This window comes from Procambarus clarkii, chromosome 92 (assembly GCF_040958095.1).
Source record: "Procambarus clarkii isolate CNS0578487 chromosome 92, FALCON_Pclarkii_2.0, whole genome shotgun sequence".
Taxonomy (NCBI): domain Eukaryota; kingdom Metazoa; phylum Arthropoda; class Malacostraca; order Decapoda; family Cambaridae; genus Procambarus; species Procambarus clarkii.
In genome coordinates, this window is record NC_091241.1 from 4737195 (window position 1) to 4760894 (window position 23700).

At 41.8% G+C, this 23700-nt stretch overlaps 1 protein-coding gene across 3 annotated transcripts; it reads left to right on the forward strand.

Moving 5' to 3' along the window:
* The first annotated feature begins 4638 nt into the window (after positions 1 to 4638).
* AsnRS-m (asparagine--tRNA ligase, mitochondrial) lies at positions 4639 to 23697 on the forward strand. Of its 3 annotated transcripts, none has more exons than XM_069319183.1 (10): positions 4639 to 4696; positions 6771 to 6963; positions 9720 to 9800; positions 12463 to 12588; positions 13067 to 13201; positions 14206 to 14316; positions 14598 to 14707; positions 17864 to 18101; positions 19770 to 20009; positions 22077 to 23697. In XM_069319183.1, the coding sequence occupies exons 2-10, from the start codon at positions 6847 to 6849 to the stop codon at positions 22347 to 22349; spliced, it is 1431 nt and encodes a 476-aa protein (XP_069175284.1). In that variant the 5' UTR covers positions 4639 to 4696; positions 6771 to 6846; the 3' UTR covers positions 22350 to 23697. The 3 variants fall into 3 exon arrangements, with proteins under 3 accessions (XP_069175284.1, XP_045625992.2, XP_069175285.1); XM_045770036.2 differs by having other exon boundaries at positions 4679 to 4724; XM_069319184.1 differs by lacking the exon at positions 9720 to 9800 and having other exon boundaries at positions 4679 to 4724.
* Positions 23698 to 23700: the final 3 nt, after the last annotated feature.

Consider the following 23700-nt stretch of genomic DNA (forward strand, 5'->3'; position numbering starts at 1 on the left):
TAATGGCGAGAGGAAAAAACTAGACAGTATACATTACATTTGAAATTAAAAATGGATGCATGGTAATAAATTGGTGTATGTATGTATGTATACCAAACAAAGTCCATTTAATGGCAGAATTTAGCCATTTTGTGTAAAAACTTTTATATCTCATATTATTAATTATAACAGTAATCGAAAAGAGTCATAATTTGTATATACAAGAGATGAAACAGAGAGCCATGAGCTAGAGCGATGTGCTGAGTCCATAAGGAGGCCGAGCTTCCAGAAATACCTTCCTGTGATTGGCTGTTGCGGGGAATACCAACACTCTTTTATGAATAAAATTTAAACTAAGAAATAGGCCCTTGTGCACAACAACAAGGTTGTTGTGAAAAAGAACAACAATTTCTGATTTGCACCTGACAGAAATCTCCATCTAACTGAATAATTTACTCGAATAAGAGGGCAGAGCAGTGTATCATTATTTGTGTCAAGGCAACCCCCAATAATAACGTCTCAAGTTTGGTAGCCAGCCCATTTTTATATAACATCTGTTATATCCTGCAATATTTAATTATCACTTTATTAACACTTTAAATAATTAACACTTCACTTTTTTTGGTAAATTAAAGTTAAAGCAGAATTCCATAAGCAGGACTAGTGGGCTGAACTAAGATTATTTACTAAGTGGATGGCACCTATAGCTGATTCCTTCCTGTGATTGGCTGTTGTGTGAATGTCAACAAAGAATATTTATCAATGATGTGCCATTTATTATGCACCCCATACCATCTTGTGGGCGGAGCTTGGAACCTCCTACCCGAGCACAACAACCCGCCTTATGGGTTGCTGTTCGGCTATTTATAGTGCGTTGGAAAAAAAAGAGATGGCGTTAGTTGTATTTTGTGGGGTAATTTGTTATAAGTGTAATTTGATGTCAACAGATGGCGTAAGCTGTATCTTATGGCCACTGTTGACCAGCCAGTTGATAGTGTTCTCTTCTGCCGACAGATGGCATCAGCTGTGTTATTATTACTTCCGAATTCCCTTTAAACACTGATCTACAAATCCCTTGGCTTATGATAAGATTTTATACTATTTATGATAAGTATTAGATAACTGGAGTTCCGCAATTACTTTTATTTATCAACTGTTGAGGATATCATCATATAACGTCTGGTCAGGACGTACTGCTCTCGATTGATGAAGATTAAGCCACCCAAGAGGTGGCACGGGCATGAATAGCCCGTAAATACTGCTCTCGTAATATTATTCAGGGGGGGGGGGGGGAACTATCAAGTGAAAACGCCAAGCCATTACGACTATATAGCACTCGGAAGGGGTCAGGATACAGATTTGGGATGGAACGGGGGAAAGGAATGGTGCCCAACCTTTTGGGCGGTCGGGGATTGAACGCGGACCTGTAGGAAACGAGACCGTCGCTCTACCGTCCAGCCCAAGTGGTTAAGCGTAATATTATTAAAACAACAATTTTGCATAAAATAACAGCATTTCACACTAAAAATACTTGGATATATATCAAAATTTGGTAGTGAATTCCAATCTAGGAATCTCCTATGACTAAACTGTACTTTTTAATTATTTTTATGTACTTACTACTTATTATTAAATTATTAAGTACTTACTATAATAATTAAATAAATTATTTTATTTAATATTTAAATTAAATGATAAAATTGAAATTGAAATTGAAATAAGTTTATTGATGTAAAATACACACAAAGGGATGAGGTAGCTCAAGCTATTCTCACCCCGTTCAGTACATCGTGTTAATACATACATAGACACACATCACAAACAATAAACATATTATCAAACATTCTGAGAGATAAACATCTACATTTTCTCCTTTACACAAGTAGTATGGTATCAGACGTACACACAAATACTTTTATGACCGAGGTATACTGTATAGACAATTTGCAAGAGACATGCAGATAATTCAACAAAAAATTACAGTCTTGGTGCAAAATTCTTATATCTCTCAAGAATATCATCAACCTTTCCGTTGTGACACATCCAGGCTATTTGTTCAGGAACAGTCCTTATCTCAGTGTTTCTATATACATTAATCAACGAATGATAACAAATGATAAATAGGTAATAATAAATCATTGTGTAGGGGGACAGGCAGCCAGTGTATATATACATGTTAGACTTACACCAAGGTGCCACAAAGGTGCCAAATTAAAGACTGGGTGCTGCCGGGGCGGGCCCAAGGGCTGCTGGCGGCCCTGGCCAGGCTGAACTTCCGCCCTTATAATCACCATTGTTTAATAATCTTCACAGGGAGAAACAACTGTAAATATAGGAATAGTTTATTACAACATACACGGTAAAGAAAACAGCTCGGAAACTAAGGAAATAAAGCTGCCGAAAAAACATTAAAGTCCACTTCAAGTTCAAGTATGTTTATTGTCGGTTCGTTCATGCTAGGCTTGCAGTTACACAACTGGTCGGGGTCCTCTTACACAACTGGTCGGGGTCCGCTTACACAACTGGTCGGGGTTCGGGGTGCACCACTCACTGGTTGAATAGGGGATGCTTAATGAACTATCTACCTCTGGCACTCAACTCAGAATGTATCAGTTTCATGATTTGTACCAAGAGAAACAACAACGGCACTTTCCTGCACCGTGGAGGTTACATCCTTTCCAGTTTTAATCCCTCCCTTTCCACCCAAGAAGCAAATTAGAGATCAGCCCAAGCTTCGTCTTGAGGCAAAGCTCAACGCCTTAAGCCATATTGATGCTCTGTCCACTCTCTCTCAAATCATATACACTGATGGTTCCCTACACCGCACCACGGGTGCAGCTGGAAGTGCAGTTGTTCTGACAATGGGCGATGGCTTGTACTTTGAGTGGGGAGTCCGTATAAACAATTGGGCCTCTACCCTTCAGACTGAACTATTTGCCTTGCTCCTTGCACTGAAATGTGTACAAGTCTCCAAACTTGATACATTAATTGTAAGTGACTCCTTATCATCCTTAAATGCTCTCAACTCTTTAAGACAACTGTAACATGCTCGTGTCCGAAGCTAGACACAAATACAACAAAATTATTAAGGATGGTAACAGAGTCCATTTCATGTGGTCTCCATCTCATGTTGGCCTCCGAATGCATGATAGAGCTGATAAGTTAGCCAAAGAATCTGCCTTTAAAGGAGCCGTTGAGTGTAACCTTGGATTGCCAATGAGCAATCTGAGAGCAGCAGTACACCGAGAACTTCAACAAGATCTTGTAGATCTGAGGCAAAGTGAAATTGACACCAGTAATTCCATCTATCATCATACTATCATGCAAGAGGAGCCACACATCTATGGATCATCCAATAAAATCAGCAGGCTCCTAGATGTTACTACTGCTCGGCTTAGACTCGGTTACAAGTATCTCTGGGAATTCTCATTATCTGCTGATGTAGACCTGACCAAATGTAAACTGTGTCAACAAAATTATTCGCACACCCTCCGTCACTATGTGATGGATTGCGAAAAGATACGTGAATTTAGAGACAATTCTATAACCAATGTTCTAGCGATGTGTAAATATTTCATTCAAAATGATCTGCTACCAGAAATTTTAGCCAAATATCCCCAGTTTGCTAACTGTAGGTAGTAACTAAGTGATTGTAACCTATCCACCGCTGCCCACTGGATAGGGGGCGGTGTGCAGGACAAACATATAAATTGTGACACTAGCTCTCCACATATGTCAGTTGCTTAATTTAGAACCTGTACTTGAGGTCGATCTCGAACCCATTGTTGATGTGACGACTTATATTGAATTTTGTAACTAGCTCATCAAGATTGTAACTTGCTTAGCTAAATGAATTGTGGGGTTCAGTCCCTGAGCCCATTACGTGCCTCTGTAACCCTTTCCACTACCGCCCACAAGATGGGTATGGGGTGCATAATAAATGAACTAAACTAGATAGATATATATATATATATATATATATATATATATATATATATATATATATATATATATATATATATATACCTAACCTAACCTAACTAAAATAGTTTTCAGCCTACTATGCAAGGCCCGATTTGCCTAATAAGCCAAGTTTTCCTGAATTAATATATTTTCTCTAATTTTTTTCTTATGAAAAGATAAAGCTACCCATTTCATTATGTATGAGGTCAATTTTTTTTTATTTGAGGTAAAATTAACGTAGATATATGACCGAACCTAACCAACCCTACCTAACCTAACCTAACCTATCTTTATAGGTTAGGTTAGGTTAGGTAGCCGAAAAAGTTAGGTTAGGTTAGGTTAGGTAGGTTAGGTAGTCGAAAAACAATTAATTCATGAAAACTTGGCTTATTAGGCAAATCGGGCCTTGCATAGTAGGCTGAGAAGTGCGTTCTGGCTACTAGGTACGACATATATATATATATATATATATATATATATATATATATATATATATATATATATATATATATATATATATATATATATATATATATATATATAATATGTGTGTCTATGTGCAGAAATAATATTAATAAAACAATTAACATCGTGTAGTGTACTCTATATATCAAAATATATTACTTTGAAACCCATATCATTCACTAAAAAAAATTGGGCTACTCTAATTACAAATCCGCTACTTTTAGAGCATCAGCTCGCTACTTTGAGCACTTTAGATCTCTGGCAACCCTGACCCAGGAAGGATTCAAAGGTAAACAACAAGAAGGCCTCCACGTTAGGTAATTTCCTAAGTCTAGTTAGACAATCCTGCACCCCCAGAGTCCAATCCTCTCTCACAAAATATACAACCGAGTCCTAATCTTGTTGAAACTCTTGTCACTTGCACTGAAACTGCACTAGAAAAGACGCTGAACTGACTCCTAACTTAATTCTTTACACAAGTAACTCGACCCATACCCGAGGCTGACCCAACACCCCCCATCGACAACTATAATGACATCCGTCCAAATAAAGCTACCATTGGTGGATACACATCGTTCGAACTGATGATGGAAAAACTCCTAAATAACTCCTTAGCACGCCTTACCAAAGTCACTCCCCAGGCTGACTTGCCACATACCCCAACCACCGGCACCAGGAGTAAGAAATCCTCAGCTGTACAAACCTCCCAACGACCTGGCACTTCGACTGAGAAACCACATAAACCACACTCGCTCACGACACATCCCCCCTAACCACTCCCAGATATTCAACACGGTGTATTACTAGCACGTCATTAGAAGAAGTGCCAAAAAGTGCCACTTCTTCTGGGGTGCCAGACACACACTTCGATCTTCTTAGTCAAAGAAGACCGATGTAATCACATCCCAAGTGTAAAACTCTGAAATACGACAACATAACCCCTTTTCAACTATCCTACCCCAACTACACCTAACCTACCCTACCCCAACCTATCCTACCCTAACTTACCCCAACCTAACGTAACCTTATACACATTAAACCCATGTTACTTAATGTATTCTAACTCACCCTATCATAATTTACCCTAACATATCTGAATTGCGACAAACTTCCAAACATACATACTCACAATCTCAGTCTCTTGACTAAAACCACACATGTTTCATAAAACAGCAACACTTGGATACCACCATTAACACCACTCTTCATCTTTGCCATCCTAAGTCTATTTCTACTCATATGTTTATTTTTCTCATTATCCTCACACAAATAAAAGACATTGATAACTTTCAACCTCTGCCAAATTTTGAACATTGATGTGCCATTGCAAGTGCCGCATCTATCAACATCACCACTCATCGGGATGATCATGTAGTCATCGGGAGGAAAAACCTTCGTGCAAACTGCACGTATCGCGAAGTAGTAGTAGTACAGTAGTTAGTGTGCAGTCATCAGGGGAATAAACCCATCTTGCTAACTGCAAGTACCATCAAGAAGAAGCAAAAGTGCAATTACAGGATGAGAGCTACGGCTGTAGTGTCCCGTCTTCCAAGCATTGTCATATAAGCTTTGAAACTACAGACGGTTTTGGCCTCCACCACCTTCTCGCTTGTTCCAACCGTCTATCACTCTACAAAAGTGAATTTCGTAGAAGAAATTCACTTTCAGAATAATTATGAAATACAGTATAAGTATTTTTTTCCAGCAGCTTTGTTAGCTTAAGTCTATGAACTCTTGCTCTTGAAGTTCTAGTTCTCTCATGGTATTGCACATGGATTGTACCTGGATGAGGTTCTGGGAGTTCTTCTACTCCCCAAGCCCAGCCTGGGGCCAGGCTTGACTTGAGGATAAATTATGTAATAACCTCACACCCACTACACCACATTCTCCCTCCCTTCTGGAAGCCGCCAGGGCTTCCTGAAGATAGCTTCGGGATGCCATCAGGGCTTTAATAGAAAGATGCATTTCAATACATTCGGTGCTGGATTTTTACATTTTTTTCAAAAACAACTTTATCAAGGTTTATTATTGAATATCATAAAAAATATACACTGTACCTGCAGTCTAGGACAGGTCATTTAACAACCAGTGATTAACTTACCAGGTTTTTCAAAAGTTCATTTTGTATTTTTCAGCACTGATGTGCAGAGACTGGCAACTTTTCCCTGGTTATTTATGCTGTAATTTAGTTGGGTATTGTTCCTTCACTCTACTTAATATTCCAGAGTAATATGGGGGTTCAGTTGAGTTAGGTGAGTTGGCAACATAGGGTGTTGTAGCTGACAAGTGAAGAATATTCTTTATTCATTGTATGCACAAAGGTGTCACCTGGTGTATTAATTAATATGGGTTTTATGTTTCAGATTAATTGCTTGAATTACCTCAAGATAGACTCCAAGAAGTTGTTAGGAGAGCAATATCTAGTACACAAGTATCAAAATGTTTGCAAGTGTGCCCTGGAGGCTGGGCTTGCGATGTTACAGTTCAGGCTGTCGCACTAGCAGTATATTGGCTCTACTGCATGACAAACCAATCAACCAAACTGTTAAAGTTAATGTAAGTTATTAAGTTAAGCTTTGAAAGCTGGCATATAAGGAGTGCTGAAAGCTGAACATATAGTACTGTACTGTCTGCTGTAAGTACATAAATTCACAGTAGTAGTAGTAGGCCTCCATCAGTCTCGGGAGACTATGGGGTTGTGCTCTGGTTGTCAGTCTGAGTAGCCTCTCCAGGGTGCAAAGCCAGGGTAAGTTGATATGAAGGAGAAGCTGTTACACTATCATCACAAAATCATTAGTTATTTTATACACAGTGTATGTTACATATTTTGATTTTAGTCATTTTGTTTTCAAACTTTTTTGGGAAAGCCTTGGGGCTCTTCTCTTTTTGGTGTTGTTCACCTGAAGTTCTCTCACTGAGATGACTCCCAACTACTATCTCACATCATATGTGGAGTTCTGCTTGGCCTATCAGGGACCAGAGCCAGAACCTACCCCTCTCCCCTACAAAGGGGCAGAGAGCAGGTGACTCTCCGCCACCCCACTGCTGATCCAGAAAATCAGCGAACCAATTTAGACCTCTGTTAGGTTCAAAGAGACCAAAGCCTCAAAACCACCAAACAAACTCCCCAAGCATTGTAAACAAATGATTGAATCTCTTGAAACTAGCATGAGCTCATTAGCACTGTCTTCCACCAGCTTGGGGGGCAGGGCTCCAGGTCTTCCACAGCTATCCACAGCAATTCTGTTGCCGGACTTGTGTAGATGTCCACTGTTGGGTTCCCAGGACATCAGCAAGCTGTATGGGTCCTGTTTTTTCTAAGCTAAATGCTGGCCATCCTTGGACTTTGGCCTGTAAAGACTTCCAAAGACTCCTGCAAAGTGTTTTCTTTGGCATTGACCTGGTCTGTAGAGTTCTTGAGGATGCATGTGCTTGGGGCTCTCTTCTCTGAGTGTTCGTTAATGTTGCCCGTGCACTGACACAGTTCTCTGGTGTATTCAGGAGTTTATTCTTTAGAGGCTTGACCACTGATTTGGAGCCTTACCTTGGGTGTGTCTGGGGTCATTTTACCCCTCAGTCTAGCCCCTTAGTTGGGGGTGAACATTTTTGGCTGGTTGATGTGCACTGGTTGTTTGCACACTTGTTCACACAGCATGCCGAGGCCATCCTTCACAGCCATGTTAAATAGGCTGTGTTGGTCTACCTTATTTATTTATTTATTTATTTTTATTTATGCATATACAAGAATGTACATAAGGAATGTGAGGATACAATTATGGTAATTACAGTCTTGTAAAGCCACTAGCACGCGCAGCGTTTCGGGCAGAAACGTTGTAGTTTCATTATAATATCCAGTGAGCATCCTCAGTGCCTGGGTGTACTGTTTGGTTTGTCTCTCAGACTCTAGTAATCCCCTTTGGCTTTGGTAGGGCCAGTGGATATTCTCTTCGGACACATTCTCGCCTTGTGCGAGTTTGAGGGCTGTTTGTCATCTGTGCCATGGGATGGTGACCATGCTACCTATTGGATCGGTGACACATATGACCCCAAGTTTTGCAAGGTTCCCATAGTGGGACTTCAGGGAGTCACAAGTAGCTAATTCAGAAAACCAGCATTGAATGTAATGAAATTGCCTCTTTCTGGGTAAGCCCTAGTAGCTCCCTGCCTCCCAGGTTGTCAGTTGGTGGGTGTTGTGTGCTCATCTGCTCCAGAACTGGTGTGGAGAGCTGGGGAGACCAGGAGCTCTGGCCCTGCTACCTTTACCCAGCAGGGAGTTTTGGGCAGTCCTCTTAGTTGTACTCGCTTAGTTGTGTTTACAAGACTTGAGCTTTGACTCTTTGGTTCCACCTCTCAACTGTCAATCAACTGGTGTACAGATTCCTGGGCCTATTGGGCTCTTATCATATCTACATTTGAAACTGTGTATGGAGTCTGCCTCCACTACATCACTTCCTAATGTACTGTATTCCATTTGTTAACTACTGTGACACTAAAAAAGTTATTTCTAATGTCTCTGGCTCATTTGGGTATTCAATTTCCACCTGTGTTCCCTAGTGTGTGTGCCCGCTGTGTTAAATAAGCTGTCATTATCTACCCTATCAATTCTAGTGCTATAGAGTCGTAATGGCTTGGCGCTTTCTCCTGATAGTTCACTTTACTTCACTACTCTATCAATTCCTCTTGAGAATTTTGTATGTGGTGATTATGTCTCCCCCTAGCTCTTCTGTCTTCCAGCAACGTGAGGTCTAGTTCCTGTAGCTCTCCTCGTAGCTCATACCCCTCAGCTCGGGTACTATTCTGGTGGCATACCTCTGAACCTTTTCCAATTGCTAATGAGCTCATGCTAGTTTTGGGAGATTCAATTGTTTATTTACATTATTTGGGGTAGTTTGTTTTGGTGGTTTTGAGGCTTTTGGTCTCTTTGAACCCAGCAGTGGTCTGTATTGGTTTGCTGCCTTTCTGGATGCTTTCCTGGTGGGGTGGCCGAGTGTCATCTGCTCTCTGCACCTCTGTGAGGGTTGGGGGGGCCAGGTTCTGGCTCTGGTCCATAGAAGGTCAAACAACTTCACGGGTAATGTGTCCTAGTAGTTGGGAGCCATCTAGGTGAGATAGCTTCAGGGAGCATTGGGCTCACCCAGAAAAAGGCATTTAATTAGTACAATCAACACTGGTTTTTCCTTGAATGATACTAATAATTAGTAAAAAAAAAAAGTTTAATAAAAGGTGGATGATATAGGTTTTGGGACATATAATTGTTTACATCTCTGGTGATTTATACTGTATTGTAAAATGTATTTTGCTGTCCCACTCAGGGCTGGGTGAAGGGCATCAGGCGACAGAAGGAGCGAATCTTTGTAGATGTCGACGATGGCTCTTGTTCCCAGAAGTTGCAGGTGTGTTGGCACCAAACAATTCATTTCACACTTCCACTTTACATAATAAAAAAAACTCAAGAAAGCTACAAATTTATTGTTATCATCTCAGCAAGCTATCTTGCTGAGATGACTCCCAACTACTAGATCACATTAGCTGTGGAGTTCTGTTTGGCTAATTGGGGGCCGGAGTCAGAATCTGGCCCCATCACAGAGGCACAGGGAGCAGGTGACACTCCGCCACCCCTACTGGGAAAGGCAGTCAGAAAGTCGGCGAACCAATACAGACCACTGCTGGGTTCAAGAGCAACCTGTCCTCAGACCAAGTCCATTCCATCCAGCGGTCGACCCCAAAGATGTAATCAAAATCAAATAAAAAATCAAAATGTTTATTTAGGTAAAAGTACATACATAGAAGATGAGTTACAAACATAATGTTGGATTTATAGATAGAGCTAGCACATACAACACCTGAAGCCACTAATACGCACAGCATTTCGGGCAAGGTATGGAGGAAAAAACCCCACTTAGACGAAGCTTAATACTAATTGAGATTAAAGTATAAATTGTGCAGAAAAAGAAAAAAAAGAGTGGGTGAACTAGGGAGAAATTAGCAAATATACAACTTGGTCAACAAACAGTATTGTTTGAAAATAGCAAGACATGGGTTTACAATTAGGGGGTAAGGTAGGTTACATGGAGTTTATTGGGTAGTACTTAGTTTTTCCTCTTAAACTGGTTGAGTGAGGTACAGCCTTTGACATCATTGGGAGGGTCATTCCACATTCTGGATCTTGGGTTTTTCGGGGTTCAGTGCCTTGGCGCCTGTCTGAACCCTCGCTCGATGTGTTCACAGATGCGTCGTCTCTCGGCTGGGGCTTTGTAACCAGTGCTCACCAGGCCGGCTGGGGCGGTGGGATCTGTCCTTCTATCAGGTCCACAGCATGGTGCGGGAGCTCGCGGTGGTGTGGTTTGCACTTTGGAAGGTTCAGGTCGCCTGCAGATCGATGATCTGGCTCCATTCGGACTACAGTACTTCCCAGTGGTTCTTTGCCTGAACTGAGGGGGTTCGATGCTGTCCTAGACTTTTTTGGGCTGGCCGCTTCGGGTGACTAGTCTGCTGAGTTCTCGGGGTTTAGCTCTCCTGGTCGTTCATGTCCAGGTAGTGTCTAACGTCTTGGCGGATGGCCTGTCCTGGTTCATTCCTCTGTGTATGGCGTGGATACTCGACGCCGAATCATTCAGTTTGCTCTGCTGGACGTTCAGGCGCCCGTATATGGACCTCTTCGCGTCGGCGTGGTTAAGCCGTCTTCCGAAATATGTGGCACCCTTCCCCGACAGTGAGGCTGTTGGGATTGATGCCTTCCAGCAGGACTGGTCGATGTGGGGATTCCTATACCTCTTCCCCCTGGTTCAACTGTTGCTCCAGGTCCTGGCTTGCTTGGAGACTTACCAGGGGCGAGTAGTTCTCTTGGCCCCGTTGTGGCCGGCCCAGCCGTGGTTCAGCCGCTGCTTGCCCGGTGTCCAAACCCGAAGGTTTTTTCCGCGGCTCTGCCTCTTTTTAACAGATCTGGCCGGTCCGTTATGAGACTGGTTCACTCTTCTCCTCGAGTCTTCGAGTTTGTTATTTTTTACTTGAGTTTATCACCATCTATATGGTGATCAGGTGGTTTCCTTGATGGTGTTCCACCTGCGGGCTTCGTCTCGGCGGCAGTATGAAGTTCCTGGTGGGCCTTCCATTATTTTTGGCTTTTTGTCATTGTATTTTTCTTTCTACTTGTACTTCGCTTTTGGTTCAGGTGGTGTTGTCCTTTCTCTTGTGGTTGTTCCAGGTCCGTTATCTTATGCCCAATACTATCTCTTCGTATCATGCAGCACTGGCAGAGCCGCTGCTGCTTGCTTTTGGTATAGATGTCATTTCTGCGCCGTTTCACAAGCTGTCTCGTGTGTTGTTTCACCTCTGGCCTGCTCATATGCCTCCTGAGCAGTCCTGGTCTTTGGATAGAGTACTCTCCTACCTCTCTTCTCTTCGGTTGCTGGTGGCCCCTTCGATTCAGGTTTGTTTTTCTGAGACTCTTTTTTTTTTTCCTGGTCTCTGGGGGTGGGGTTGCAGAGCTTCGTGCTCTTCTCCGATGCAGAGGTTTTCTACTCTTTAGGTTACCTTGAGGTGATTCCGGGACTCAGCAACCCCGCGGCCTGGTCGTCGACCAGGCCTCCTCGTTGCTGGACTGGTCAACCAGGCTGTTGGACATGGCTGCTCGCAGCCTGACGTATGAGTCACAGTAAAATGCTCCAAAAATCACATGTGCATTTCTATAGGCTATTGCTCCTCGTGCCTCTCTGAGGGGATCCAAGTTCTGGCCGTGGTCCCCGGTAAGCCTAGAACTCCGCCCACATCGACTGATGCCAAAAGTTAGGGTATCCTTATCAGTCTGGATAGCCAGGGAGCCTCTGGGACTCGCCCAGAAAATGGCATTTCATTACAGTCAATGCTGATTATTTTTTTTGTGTTGGCATCTGTAGAGACATGCATCCTAGGATTTTTATAAGGCAAATTAATTCGGTATGCAAAAGTACAGTGCTAATAAAACAAAAACCAGGTTTGTTTGAGGAGCAAATTATTGCTCAAAACTAGTAGCTGTATATGTTAACGAGTTGAATGTAAGGTGTGTTGATGTTGCAGGTTGTGTTGCCATCAGGAAAGAGGTCAGTGAACTTAGGGTTCCATGCATCCGTTTCAGCTACAGGAATTTTACATTCCTCCTCCCACAAAGGACAGGACGTTGAGATGGTCACAGATGAAATACAGGCATGTTGTAAGGATTTAAGTCTAATATGGCTGATAGCAAAGTTTAGGAATTTGGATATTTATGGAAAATAATTTCATGACAGTGAGGAAAGAGGTTCTATGGAGAGCATATGAGTATATGAGGGTTGTGTTATGTCCCCATGATTACTCAAGGTATACTCTACCTGTATATGTCTAGTCAATAGAGAAATCACTGTAAGAATATTAAAAAACTTAGCATATGATAAGAATTGACTAAAAGTTTGATCTCATGTGCAGCAGTCATGACTAGACACATTACATGTGATTAGAAAAATGTGTTAACCAAAAACACATCTCTGCAGTCACGTAGGTCAGAGAAACTTCAGAGCTCTCAGTGTTTTGATTGAGACAGAATAGTAGTACTATTTCAGTAGTACTTCCACTCTTGCTATCATCATGGGGGAACTAGTTGTAAATATTTTGTTTTATTCTTAATTTGTTTTTCTTTTTGCCTTAGGTAATTGGTGGAGCAGTCCAAGAGGAGTATCCTTTCAAGTCTCGTCAGTTACACCCACCAGAGTATGTCCGTAAATTTCCTCACCTTCGGGCTCGTACCAACTCCTTCAGTTCGCTGTTACGAGTCCGCTCCCAGGTATGGTTACTTGGGGAAAATAAATAACCCAAGCCCCATACATGAAATGAAAGTGATGTTTTAGTCTGTTGTGAAGCCCATAACATAGCAGCAGCGATACGGGGAGAGGGGAATATTGTGAACATTTAGATACGGGAACATGTCAATTGTGAATTGTACTGTACTTGGAGAGTCTTTGGTGAAGGTGGGGTGAGGTGTGAGACTCGTGGTGAATGTGTGGAGAAGGTGGGGTGAGGCTGCTATAGTGTGTGTGTGTGTGTGTGTGGAGTAGGTGGGGTGAGGTGTGAGACTGATAGTGTATAATTACCTAAGTGTAGTTAGAGGATGAGAGCTACGCTCGTGGTGTCCTATCATCCCAGCACTCTTTGTCATATAAGCTTTGAAACTACTGATGGTTTTGGCCTCCACCACTTTCTCACTTAACTTGTCCCAACCATCTACCACTTTGTTTGCTAAAGAAAACTTTCTAATATTTTGGGTTGCCTACCCCCGTCCCTGCAAACAAGTGGGGGAGGGAGATGGGGTGAACGAGCTCATGCCATTTCCGAAAGAATTTGATTGTTTATTTACATAATTGGGAAGTTCTTTTGGCAGGTTTCGAGGCTTAGGTTTCTACTGAAGCCAGAAATTGGTTTGTTTTGATTCATTGACTTTTTGGTTGTTTCCCCTAGTGAGGTGGTAAAAGTAAATGTTACAGCCCCCTGCCTTTCTGTGAGGGAGGCCAGTTTCTGGTGCTGGTCCGCTGTTGGACTTTAGAACTCCTCAATTAATGCAACTTAGTAGATGGTATCATTGCAGTGCTGCATATAATAGCTTCAGGGAGCTACGGGAGCTCCCCCAGAAATTGGCATTTTCTTACATTAATGATGGTTTATTGAGGTGCATTCAAGTTCCTGTGGGACTGCCTGTAAGACCGACAGACAGTTTTGAAATGTAATGAAGAGACTAGGAGGAATATGATCAGAAATAACCTAATTGGTACATTAACCATTTTAATTTTCCAGGCAAAAATGGCAATTCAAGAGTACTTCCGTAAAGAAGGCTTCATTAATATTGACACACCGGTGCTGACAACCAATGATTGCGAGGGTGGTGGAGAAACATTCTCAGTTCGTGTAAGTCTGACTGATATAAACAAAAATTATTGTGTGCAGTCTCCAGCTTTTGTATGTCGCAACTTTATTAATTATCGTTTGAGTTCTGAGGTGCAGATAAGAAATGGCAATTACCTTGATTACGTGGAATAAAACTTGCTGTTTTAATTTGAGTTTAAAGACATGAATTTTCACTTTGCATAACCAAGGCAAAAATGACGGGTTATACATTATAGAGAAAGGAAATATGTATTAGAGCTTTTATATTAATATGTATCATGTTTTGCAATTTTGTGTTTCAGCTTTTCAACAGCAATACTACTGAAGAAAGAACTGCAAATGATTCCAGTTACTTTGGCCAGGAAGCTCATCTGTCAGTTTCTGGCCAGTTACATCTGGAAGCCATAGCCTGGTGAGGGGGGGTCTTTCACACACTAAAACTGTAATTACCACTGTTATCACTGTCATCTTTGTCATATTGTCTGTTATTTTATGCCCACACTAATGCTATAATTACCACCGGTGTTATCACCGTTATCATTGTCATACTGTCAGTGTTGTTATTCACACATGCTAATACTGTACTATAATTACCACTGTTTTTATCACTGTCATTATCATAGTGTCGGTGTTGTTTTGTGCACATGGTAAAACTATAAATACCAGCTTTGTTATCACTGCAATTATTGTTCATATTGAGAAAATCAATTGGAGTTGTGAGGGGGATTCGAACCCTCGACCTCGAAAGGTAATGGAGTTTTTCCACCATACACTCACTTTAGATACACAAAAAAATCACACTAACCAATACCAGAGTGCATGATGGCTATGTGTAAAACCAGGACTGGCTTCAGTAGAGGCCTCCAGACAGCCTGTGAATTCATTGGAATCCCATGTTGTATAACTTTTACCACATTGTGGTCCAAAGGTAAGCTGCATGGCTTGGGAGTACCCAGAGCAAGGGTTAAAATCCTCCGCACTGCTCTAATAACTTTTCTCATTTATACATCACATTAGTGTGATTTCCGTGTGTGTGATTCTTCATATTGTTTGTGTTGTTTTATCATTATGTATGGATGTGAGATGCTGGTGTAACATAACATTCAGTTAGTTGTTGAATTAGTGAATTTGAGATGTGTTTATGATGTTGAAAGGATAGAGTACAGAATAACAATTTTATGAATAGATGTGAAGTACAAAAATCAGTAAATAGTATGATAGATGACCATTTAATAATGTTTGGTTGTGTTGAAGGAATAGATAATTACCTAAGTGTAGTTACAGGATGAAAGCTACGCTCGTGGTGTCCCATCTTCCCAGCACTCTTTGTCATGAAACGATTTTTGAAACAGGTGACGGTTTTGTCCTCCACCACCTTCTCACCTAACTTGTTCTAACCGTCTACCACTCAGTTTGCGAAAGTTAATTTTTGTTGTATACTCAAGACCTGATCCTTGAGTATATGACAGAAACTTTTATAAAAAGCAGCCAGGGCACTATAAGGAGTATGTCTTAGGAAGTACTTTGGGACTTGAGGACAAGTTGGTGGCATAGTGGTGCATCCAAGGTTGCTGATGTTTTACATTCGGGTTGCTTGCTATGGTAAAATTGTACTCGCCTATTTGTGCTTGAGAGGGTTCAGCTCTGGCTCTTTGGTCTCGCCTCTCATCTGTCAGTCAACTGATGTACAGGTTCTTAAGCCTACTGGGTTGTATCATATCTACATTTGAAGCTGTATATGGAGTCTGCCTCCATCACATCACTTCCTAATGCATTCCATTTGTCAATAACTCTGACACTAAAAAAGTTCTTTGTAATATCTCTGTGGCTCATTTGGGTACTCAATTTCCACCTGTGTCCCTTAGTGTGTGTGCCCCTTGTGTTAAATAGCTTGTCTTTATCTACCCTATCAATTCCTTTTAGAATCTTGTATGTGGTGATCATGTCCCCCCTAACTCTTCTGTCTTCCAGCGACATGAGGTTCAATTCCCGTAGTCTCTCCTCGTAGCTCATACCTCTCTGCTCAGGCACTAGTATGGTGGCAAACCTTTGAACCTTTTCCAGTTTAGTCTTATGCTTCACTAGATATGGACTCCATGCTGGAGCTGCATACTCCAGGATTGGTCTGACATATGTGGTATACAAAGTTCCGAATGATTCCTTACACAAGTTTCTAAATGCTGTTCTTATGTTGGCCAACCTGGCATATGCCGCTGATGTTATCCTCTTGATATGGGCTTCATGGGACAGGTCTGGCATGATATCAACCCCTTATTGTGGGGTCTTACTAACCCCATCCTTACAGTGTGGGCCATCTTGGTTGTTCTCTGGGATTTAACAGGTCACTATTTGACAGTTTCCCCTGTACAAAGCACCATGCCAGAAGACAATGTCCTGTATCAAAAGGGTTGTCATTGTCTTGAATGAAGCCGCGGAGTGCTGTTGTGAAGACTTTGCTGTAATGTAGAGGTGGTGGTTTGACATTTTTTGAATGGAAGATATGGTCTGTGTGTTATCTGGAGCACCTTTACCCATATCTTCTTATACTGTCTCCACAATCTTATTAAAGGAGGTAACATTGTCACAATGTATAAATTTTGTTAGTGTTTAGTCATGGATAGTAGCTTCTTTTATTTGGATTTAGCACATCTTGACCTGTGCTCTCCATTGACAGGGCAGGAGCTTGTAAGCTGTACCATAGAGTATGAACTCATGAAACCCATCCTTACTTTCTTATTTACAGTATAGGTACATTACTTTAATACAGGGATGTAGAACTAATATGCATTTGTAAACACTTCAGACAAGAGTAATGACATGGGGCCAGTACCATGTTTTTGAATTGACAAACTCGATAAACAATCATAGTGCATACATTACATTTATTAAAACACAGGAAATGAGATAATACATTAACAAGGAATAATTTCTCACTTGTCAGATTAACGTTTAAAGTTCGTCACTCAGATATAATGGAGGTCAATAACCTCACCCAGTGAGGTGCGAATCTCACGAGTTCCCACCACACAACCTGTGTGTGTGTTGAGTCTCAGCCCCCTCTGTCCTCGTGGAGGGCAGGAACAATGTTCCCACCACACAACCTGTGTGTGTGTTGAGTCTCAGCCCCCTCTGTCCTCGTGGAGGGCAGGAACAATGTTCCCACCACACAACCTGTGTGTGTGTTGAGTCTCAGCCCCCTCTGTCCTCGTGGAGGGCAGGAACAATGTTCCCACCACACAACCTGTGTGTGTGTTGAGTCTCAGCACCCTCTGTCCTCGTGGAGGGCAGGAACAATGATTCTCATAAACAACAATGATTCTGTTCTCATCTCGGGAAAACACGTGGGAAAACTTTACAAACAGAATCATACACATTTCCTAATACATGCTCTCAAACACAAATGAAACATAAAATTTAACACAAATAAAACAAACTGGTATTTAACGAAGAGAAACATTTGCATTAATAACAACAAAAACTAGACCTTATATACAAGTCATTACACCATTACAGCAAACTGTGAGAAGTATACACCCTCAACCCTGCTAAAAATGAACTTTCATTACAGTGGGCTGTCCAAGGTTTACAACTTCAACCCAGCATTCCGTGCAGAAAACTCACACACTCGGAGGCACCTGGCAGAGTTTTGGATGGCGGAGGCTGAAGAAGCATTTCTCTGTGGAACAGAAGGTCTTTCTTTATTGATGGACAGAATTGAGGGACTCATTAAAACATCTATTCAGACTGTAATTGATGTGCAAGAGGAGGATGTTCTCTATCACTGGAAGTCAAATGAAAGTACTGAAGTAAGTTCAAGGAAATCCACTTCCAGACCCCTTACTGTCCTCTGCCATCCCCTTCCTATCCTCTGCCGGACCCCTTCCTGTCCTCTGCCGGACCCCTTCCTGTCCTCTGCCGGACCCCTTCCTGTCCTCTGCCAGACCTCTTCCTGTTCTCTGCCGGACCCCTTCCTGTTCTCTGCCAGACCCCTTCCTGTTCTCTGCCGGACCCCTTCCTGTTCTCTGCCAGACCCCTTCCTGTTCTCTGCCGGACCCCTTCCTGTTCTCTGCCGGACCCCTTCCTGTTCTCTGCCGGACCCCTTCCTGTTCTCTGCCGGACCCCTTCCTGTCCTCTGCCGGACCCCTTCCTGTCCTCTGCCAGACCCCTTCCTGTTCTCTGCCAGACCCCTTCCTGTTCTCTGCCGGACCCCTTCCTGTTCTCTGCCGGACCCCTTCCTATCCTCTGCCGGACCCCTTCCTGTCCTCTGCCAGACCCCTTCCTGTTCTCTGCCAGACCCCTTCCTGTCCTCTGCCGGACCCCTTCCTGTCCTCTGCCAGACCCCTTCCTGTTCTCTGCCAGACCCCTTCCTGTCCTCTGCCGGACCCCTTCCTGTTCTCTGCCGGACCCCTTCCTGTTCTCTGCCGGACCCCTTCCTGTTCTCTGCCGGACCCCTTCCTGTTCTCTGCCGGACCCCTTCCTGTTCTCTGCCGGACCCCTTCCTGTTCTCTGCCGGACCCCTTCCTGTTCTCTGCCGGACCCCTTCCTGTTCTCTGCCGGACCCCTTCCTGTTCTCTGCCGGACCCCTTCCTGTTCTCTGCCGGACCCCTTCCTGTTCTCTGCCGGACCCCTTCCTGTTCTCTGCCGGACCCCTTCCTGTTCTCTGCCGGACCCCTTCCTGTTCTCTGCCGGACCCCTTCCTGTTCTCTGCCGGACCCCTTCCTGTCCTCAGCGGGACCCCTTCCTGTTCTCTGCCGGACCCCTTCCTGTCCTCTACCAGACCTTTGCTAACCCAGACATCATTCCTTACATTCTTTGCCCTATGCTTGCTCCATGCCTAAGGTTGACACCAATACTAATCAGGAAGGCTAAAATAGTGGGTATTACAGTGACTGGCACATGTTTTGCTCCTGCCCCCTATTGACCCAGATATCTCTCGTCTCTTCCCGTACTCTGTACTGCTAAGCTTTCTCCACATTATTTTTAAATATTTGTACATTTATATAATGTAATTGAAAGCATAAATTTTCATCAATATTGTAAGAATATATATTAGATGGATTAACTAACATACTGTAGTTGGATATTGGACTATACTGCTTGAAATACAGTATAGTATTGTGTTGGGGTAGAAGTATCAATAGACCACAAAACTTTCTGATCTGAAAGTTGCTTTGGTCTAAACTGTTCTGATTATAGAAACTCCACTGTATACTGTTTCATATTTCTAGTTGATGACTTTTCATCCCCAGAGTGAAGACTGGGGTGAAGGGGGGAGGGGTGACTTACCCAGGGAGTGATAAATAAGGTGGAGGTGGTGGTGGTGGTGAGGATGTTTATGAGAATCATTATTATTATTGATGATTATGATATTCTTTTCAAGTTGACATGAATGAAATCTATTACTCATTGACATAACTGTATTATTATTACTCATACACAGCACAAGTTATTATATTAGAAGTATATTTTTACAGGAACTGGTTAAAGGAGCTTTGTGTCAGCCATTTGTACGCCTTCCATATGCTGAAGCCATGAAGCTCCTTCAAGATAAAAGCCACTTCTTTCAGACGCAACCACTACCCAGGGGTGACCTCGGCAAGGAGCACGAACTCTTTTTAACAAAACACTTGGGAAACATTCCAGTATTTGTGACACACTGGCCACGAGAAATTAAAGCCTTCTATATGTGTGCTGATGAAAATGATCCACAATTGGTAAGCCTTGAAGTACTGTCCTGAAAGGATAAATGTAATGTTTATTCAATAATTCATAACAATGGGATATATGATGCACTCTACAGAACTCCCTCGTACAGCAGAATTTATTATGAAAAGTTTAAATGAGATGTTTTGTTAGTATTTAGTCAAATATTTTAAACCATAATATTTTATAGATAAAATATTTGTGTGTAGCTGCTAGTTAAGGCTGTGTTTTGTCTAGCAGTTCCTTCTGGACACTTTTTTAATTTACAAAGATTGAAATTGTAGTGCAGTGTGGGTGTAGCTAATGAGCAAGCCAACAGAGTTAAATGGCGTCCTTCCTATGTGAGTATAATATCTGGGAGTAATAGGAGGAGGGCTTCCCTACACATTATTATTACCACATTTGCTACTTTCATTTAATTAGAATGCATCAGCCAGGTAGAAATAATTGAAAATGTAAAGGGAAACCCAGCATTGAATGTAATGAAATGGATCTTTCTGATAGTGCCCCAGTAGCTCTGAAGTTGGGGAGCTATCAGTTCTCTTCCTAGAGAGGATGAAGATCCTCAGAGAGGAGGAACTCGTATTCCTTAGAGCAGGTATCTCTGGTGGGACGAGGGAATTGCAAGCCAACTAAAAAGGAAAGTATCCCTGGCCTGCAATTGGAGTTAAATAAGAAGCTATGGCACCCACAATGTTGGTGGCATAAAAATATTATAGTGAAAGAAAACAAAAAGAAAAAGAAAGCAATGGAGCTGGCAGAATTAATGTTCCAGGGAAAACTAACACAATTTAACTGAAAGTGTGAAGTAGAGGATGGGTTCTGTCAGAGGTTTGAGGCTTCCTGTGTTGTGACTGGGTGAGTGGGCAGACTGTCTGGAGCCTCGGGTCACAGTGATGGCTGCCCACATGACAATTACTGTGTTCATCAATGTTTGTTTCAGGGAGCTACTGAGGTCCACAAGAAAAGGGTGTTTCATTAAATAAAATTATATATATTTTGTCTTCATATACAAGAAACAGTAGAAGTACCAATGCTATACAGTTCATCATCTAGCACGTTACAGTAGAGTCACTCTCAAGTTCATTACCCCTCTCCTCTTAACAACAGTAATTAGCATCTTTATTTTCTCTTATCTTTATCTTCTTTCCTTTTCCAATTTAAATAATTCTGCTGCTAGATATCTTTCTTACTAAAAGCTAGTAAAATTAACTACAAAGAATTGTTACTCCTGCTATGACTTAGTTCACTTGGGGCAGTACACTAGTGACTATCACTTCTAAAACTTCCTCTATACAGTATAGTCACTGTAGCGAGTTAAATGACTTGGGGATTCTGCAGAACATCTGCCGGATACACACAATTGGTGTTAGAGAATTTTGCTGGAGTCTAGAGAATTTAACTATACAGTATCTTGATGAGGCTACATCAAGATCTGGCATCTGAACCAGGTAAACTCTTAGTACAGAATGAGGAACAGCCACACCAACACGGGTGAGCTGTCCAAAACCCTTTGTGTAGGCTGAACATTGATGCTGGGACCAATGAGGCATCAGTTCTCAGAACTGGCCACTGACAAGACATCTATGATAAGTTAGAGAAGAGACAGGAGCTTCTGGAAGCTATAGAAGGGTGCATACTTGACTTGTGACTTCACACGTAGTGGGTCTTGACCTGACCGTCTTGCCTCCAGGTGATCCCTTGGCGAGATGCAGCCTCACACCTTCCGTAGCTACCACCAACTATCTCTTAACTCCTCCTCGCCTGCCCTTGCCCTATATAACACATACTCAGATGGCTGTTCTTTTGTTGTGACATCCATAACAGCTGTACAATGGCAGTCACAATATAATTGTACTTCCTGTGTTAGTCTATATCCATAGGTAGTAATCTAGTGACATAATAATTCTGACATTTTTTTAGACGTCTGATGTGTTGACTTCTAAACAATTTTACAAGTTAAATGTAATAAAGCAGCATCCATTTTTTGTGCATCTCCTTATTCATAAATATTTGAGCTCATTTGCTGAAATGACTCGGGCATTTCAAATCTTTTAATTTTTACTTTTTGTTTATAGGTGATGGCTGTTGATCTGTTGTTACCAGATATTGGAGAGGTTGCAGGAGGAGGACTAAGGGAACATTGTCCCTCTCGACTCCACCAAAGACTTCAGCAACTACACCTCTTGGACAAGCTTGATTGGTACCTAGACTTACGGAGACTAGGTGGAAGCACTCCTACTGGTGGGTTTGGCATAGGCTTTGAGAGATTTCTTCAGTTCATACTTGGCATTGGTAACATTAAAGACACTATACCATTTCCACGATGGGCAAAACATTGTTCCTGCTGACGAATAAAAAAATTAATCATCTGTGATGTGCATAGTGGAAGTAAATGATGATCTTTCAGAGAAATACAATACTGTATAATACAGTATTACATTTGTGTGTATTCCTGAACATCACACACTGCATGATATCTACAGAGAGGTATCAATATGGTATATCTTCACCAGCAACATAAAAATATAATAAAAGAAATTCAAGTAAATAGTGCAGAGTTGTGCTGTAAGATTTATATTATTACAGTACTAGGAGGGGTACCCAGCAGTGCCCAGGTGCCCTCCCCATCCCCCCTTGTCCTCTTAACTCTCCCTCCCCTTACCCTGACCCGACTCTCCCCCCTCATCTTCTCCCCCTTTCCTTCCTACCCTTACCCTCGTCCTTCCTCCCACATCAACCCCTCTCCCCTTCCTCCCACTTTTCCTCTCATCCTCCCCCCATCCTCCCAAACCACTTCCCCTGTTGAGCCACTCTTCACTTCAATAACATATAATATTAGGGAGCAATGAAACAACTTTGTGTTTAAGAAAATTATTTTTTCTGATGAAAAACTCTTCGGGCATCTCCACCAAAATTTCACACTTGACTACAACTGAATCTGTGAGAATTGGGTGGGGTGTGGGATATATTATTTTAATAATATAACACATTAATAATATTTCATAAAACTAAGGCCTATCTCGACCAGCCTATGTCTGTCTCGTACCTCAAACCATTTCCCTTACAAATTTAGTTAAGGCTCGCCCCAAGCATCTGGCTTCCAACTTTGAACATACAGACACACACTTCTCTCTTATACTGTAGTATAGATTATTATTATTATTGTTGTTGTTGTACAATGAAATTATATTAATGTGTTGTATCAATAAGAAAATCAGGTCCAGATTTTGTCATTGATACAACAAGTTAACATGGTTTCTTTGTGCTTTGAAGAGAAACGTTGGTGGTAGAACTCCTGGACCACACTGGAGTGTATATGCGGGTAATGTGTGAAGCCCTGATCTGGTATCAGTTGCTGCCTCAGAACTCTCCCTAGAAGACTTAGTTAAATCCCAAGTTACATGACTTTACATTGCATATCATAGTCCAGTGGTTTAAGGTGGGCTCTTGGGGGCTTCCAGTGTACGGGTTCAAGTCATCCTCGTGGCGCTCACAGGTTTTCTCATAATTATTTTTATTATTATTATTATTATTATTATTATTATTACATAATTATTATTATTATTATTATTATTTCATTATTATTATTATTATTATTATTATTATTATTAGAATTTATGCTTCAATCCCATGTTTTAGCCTAAGAGTCATTAATGTAAATACTTCAGTGAGGCATAATAAAGAGTTTTCTAATAATGA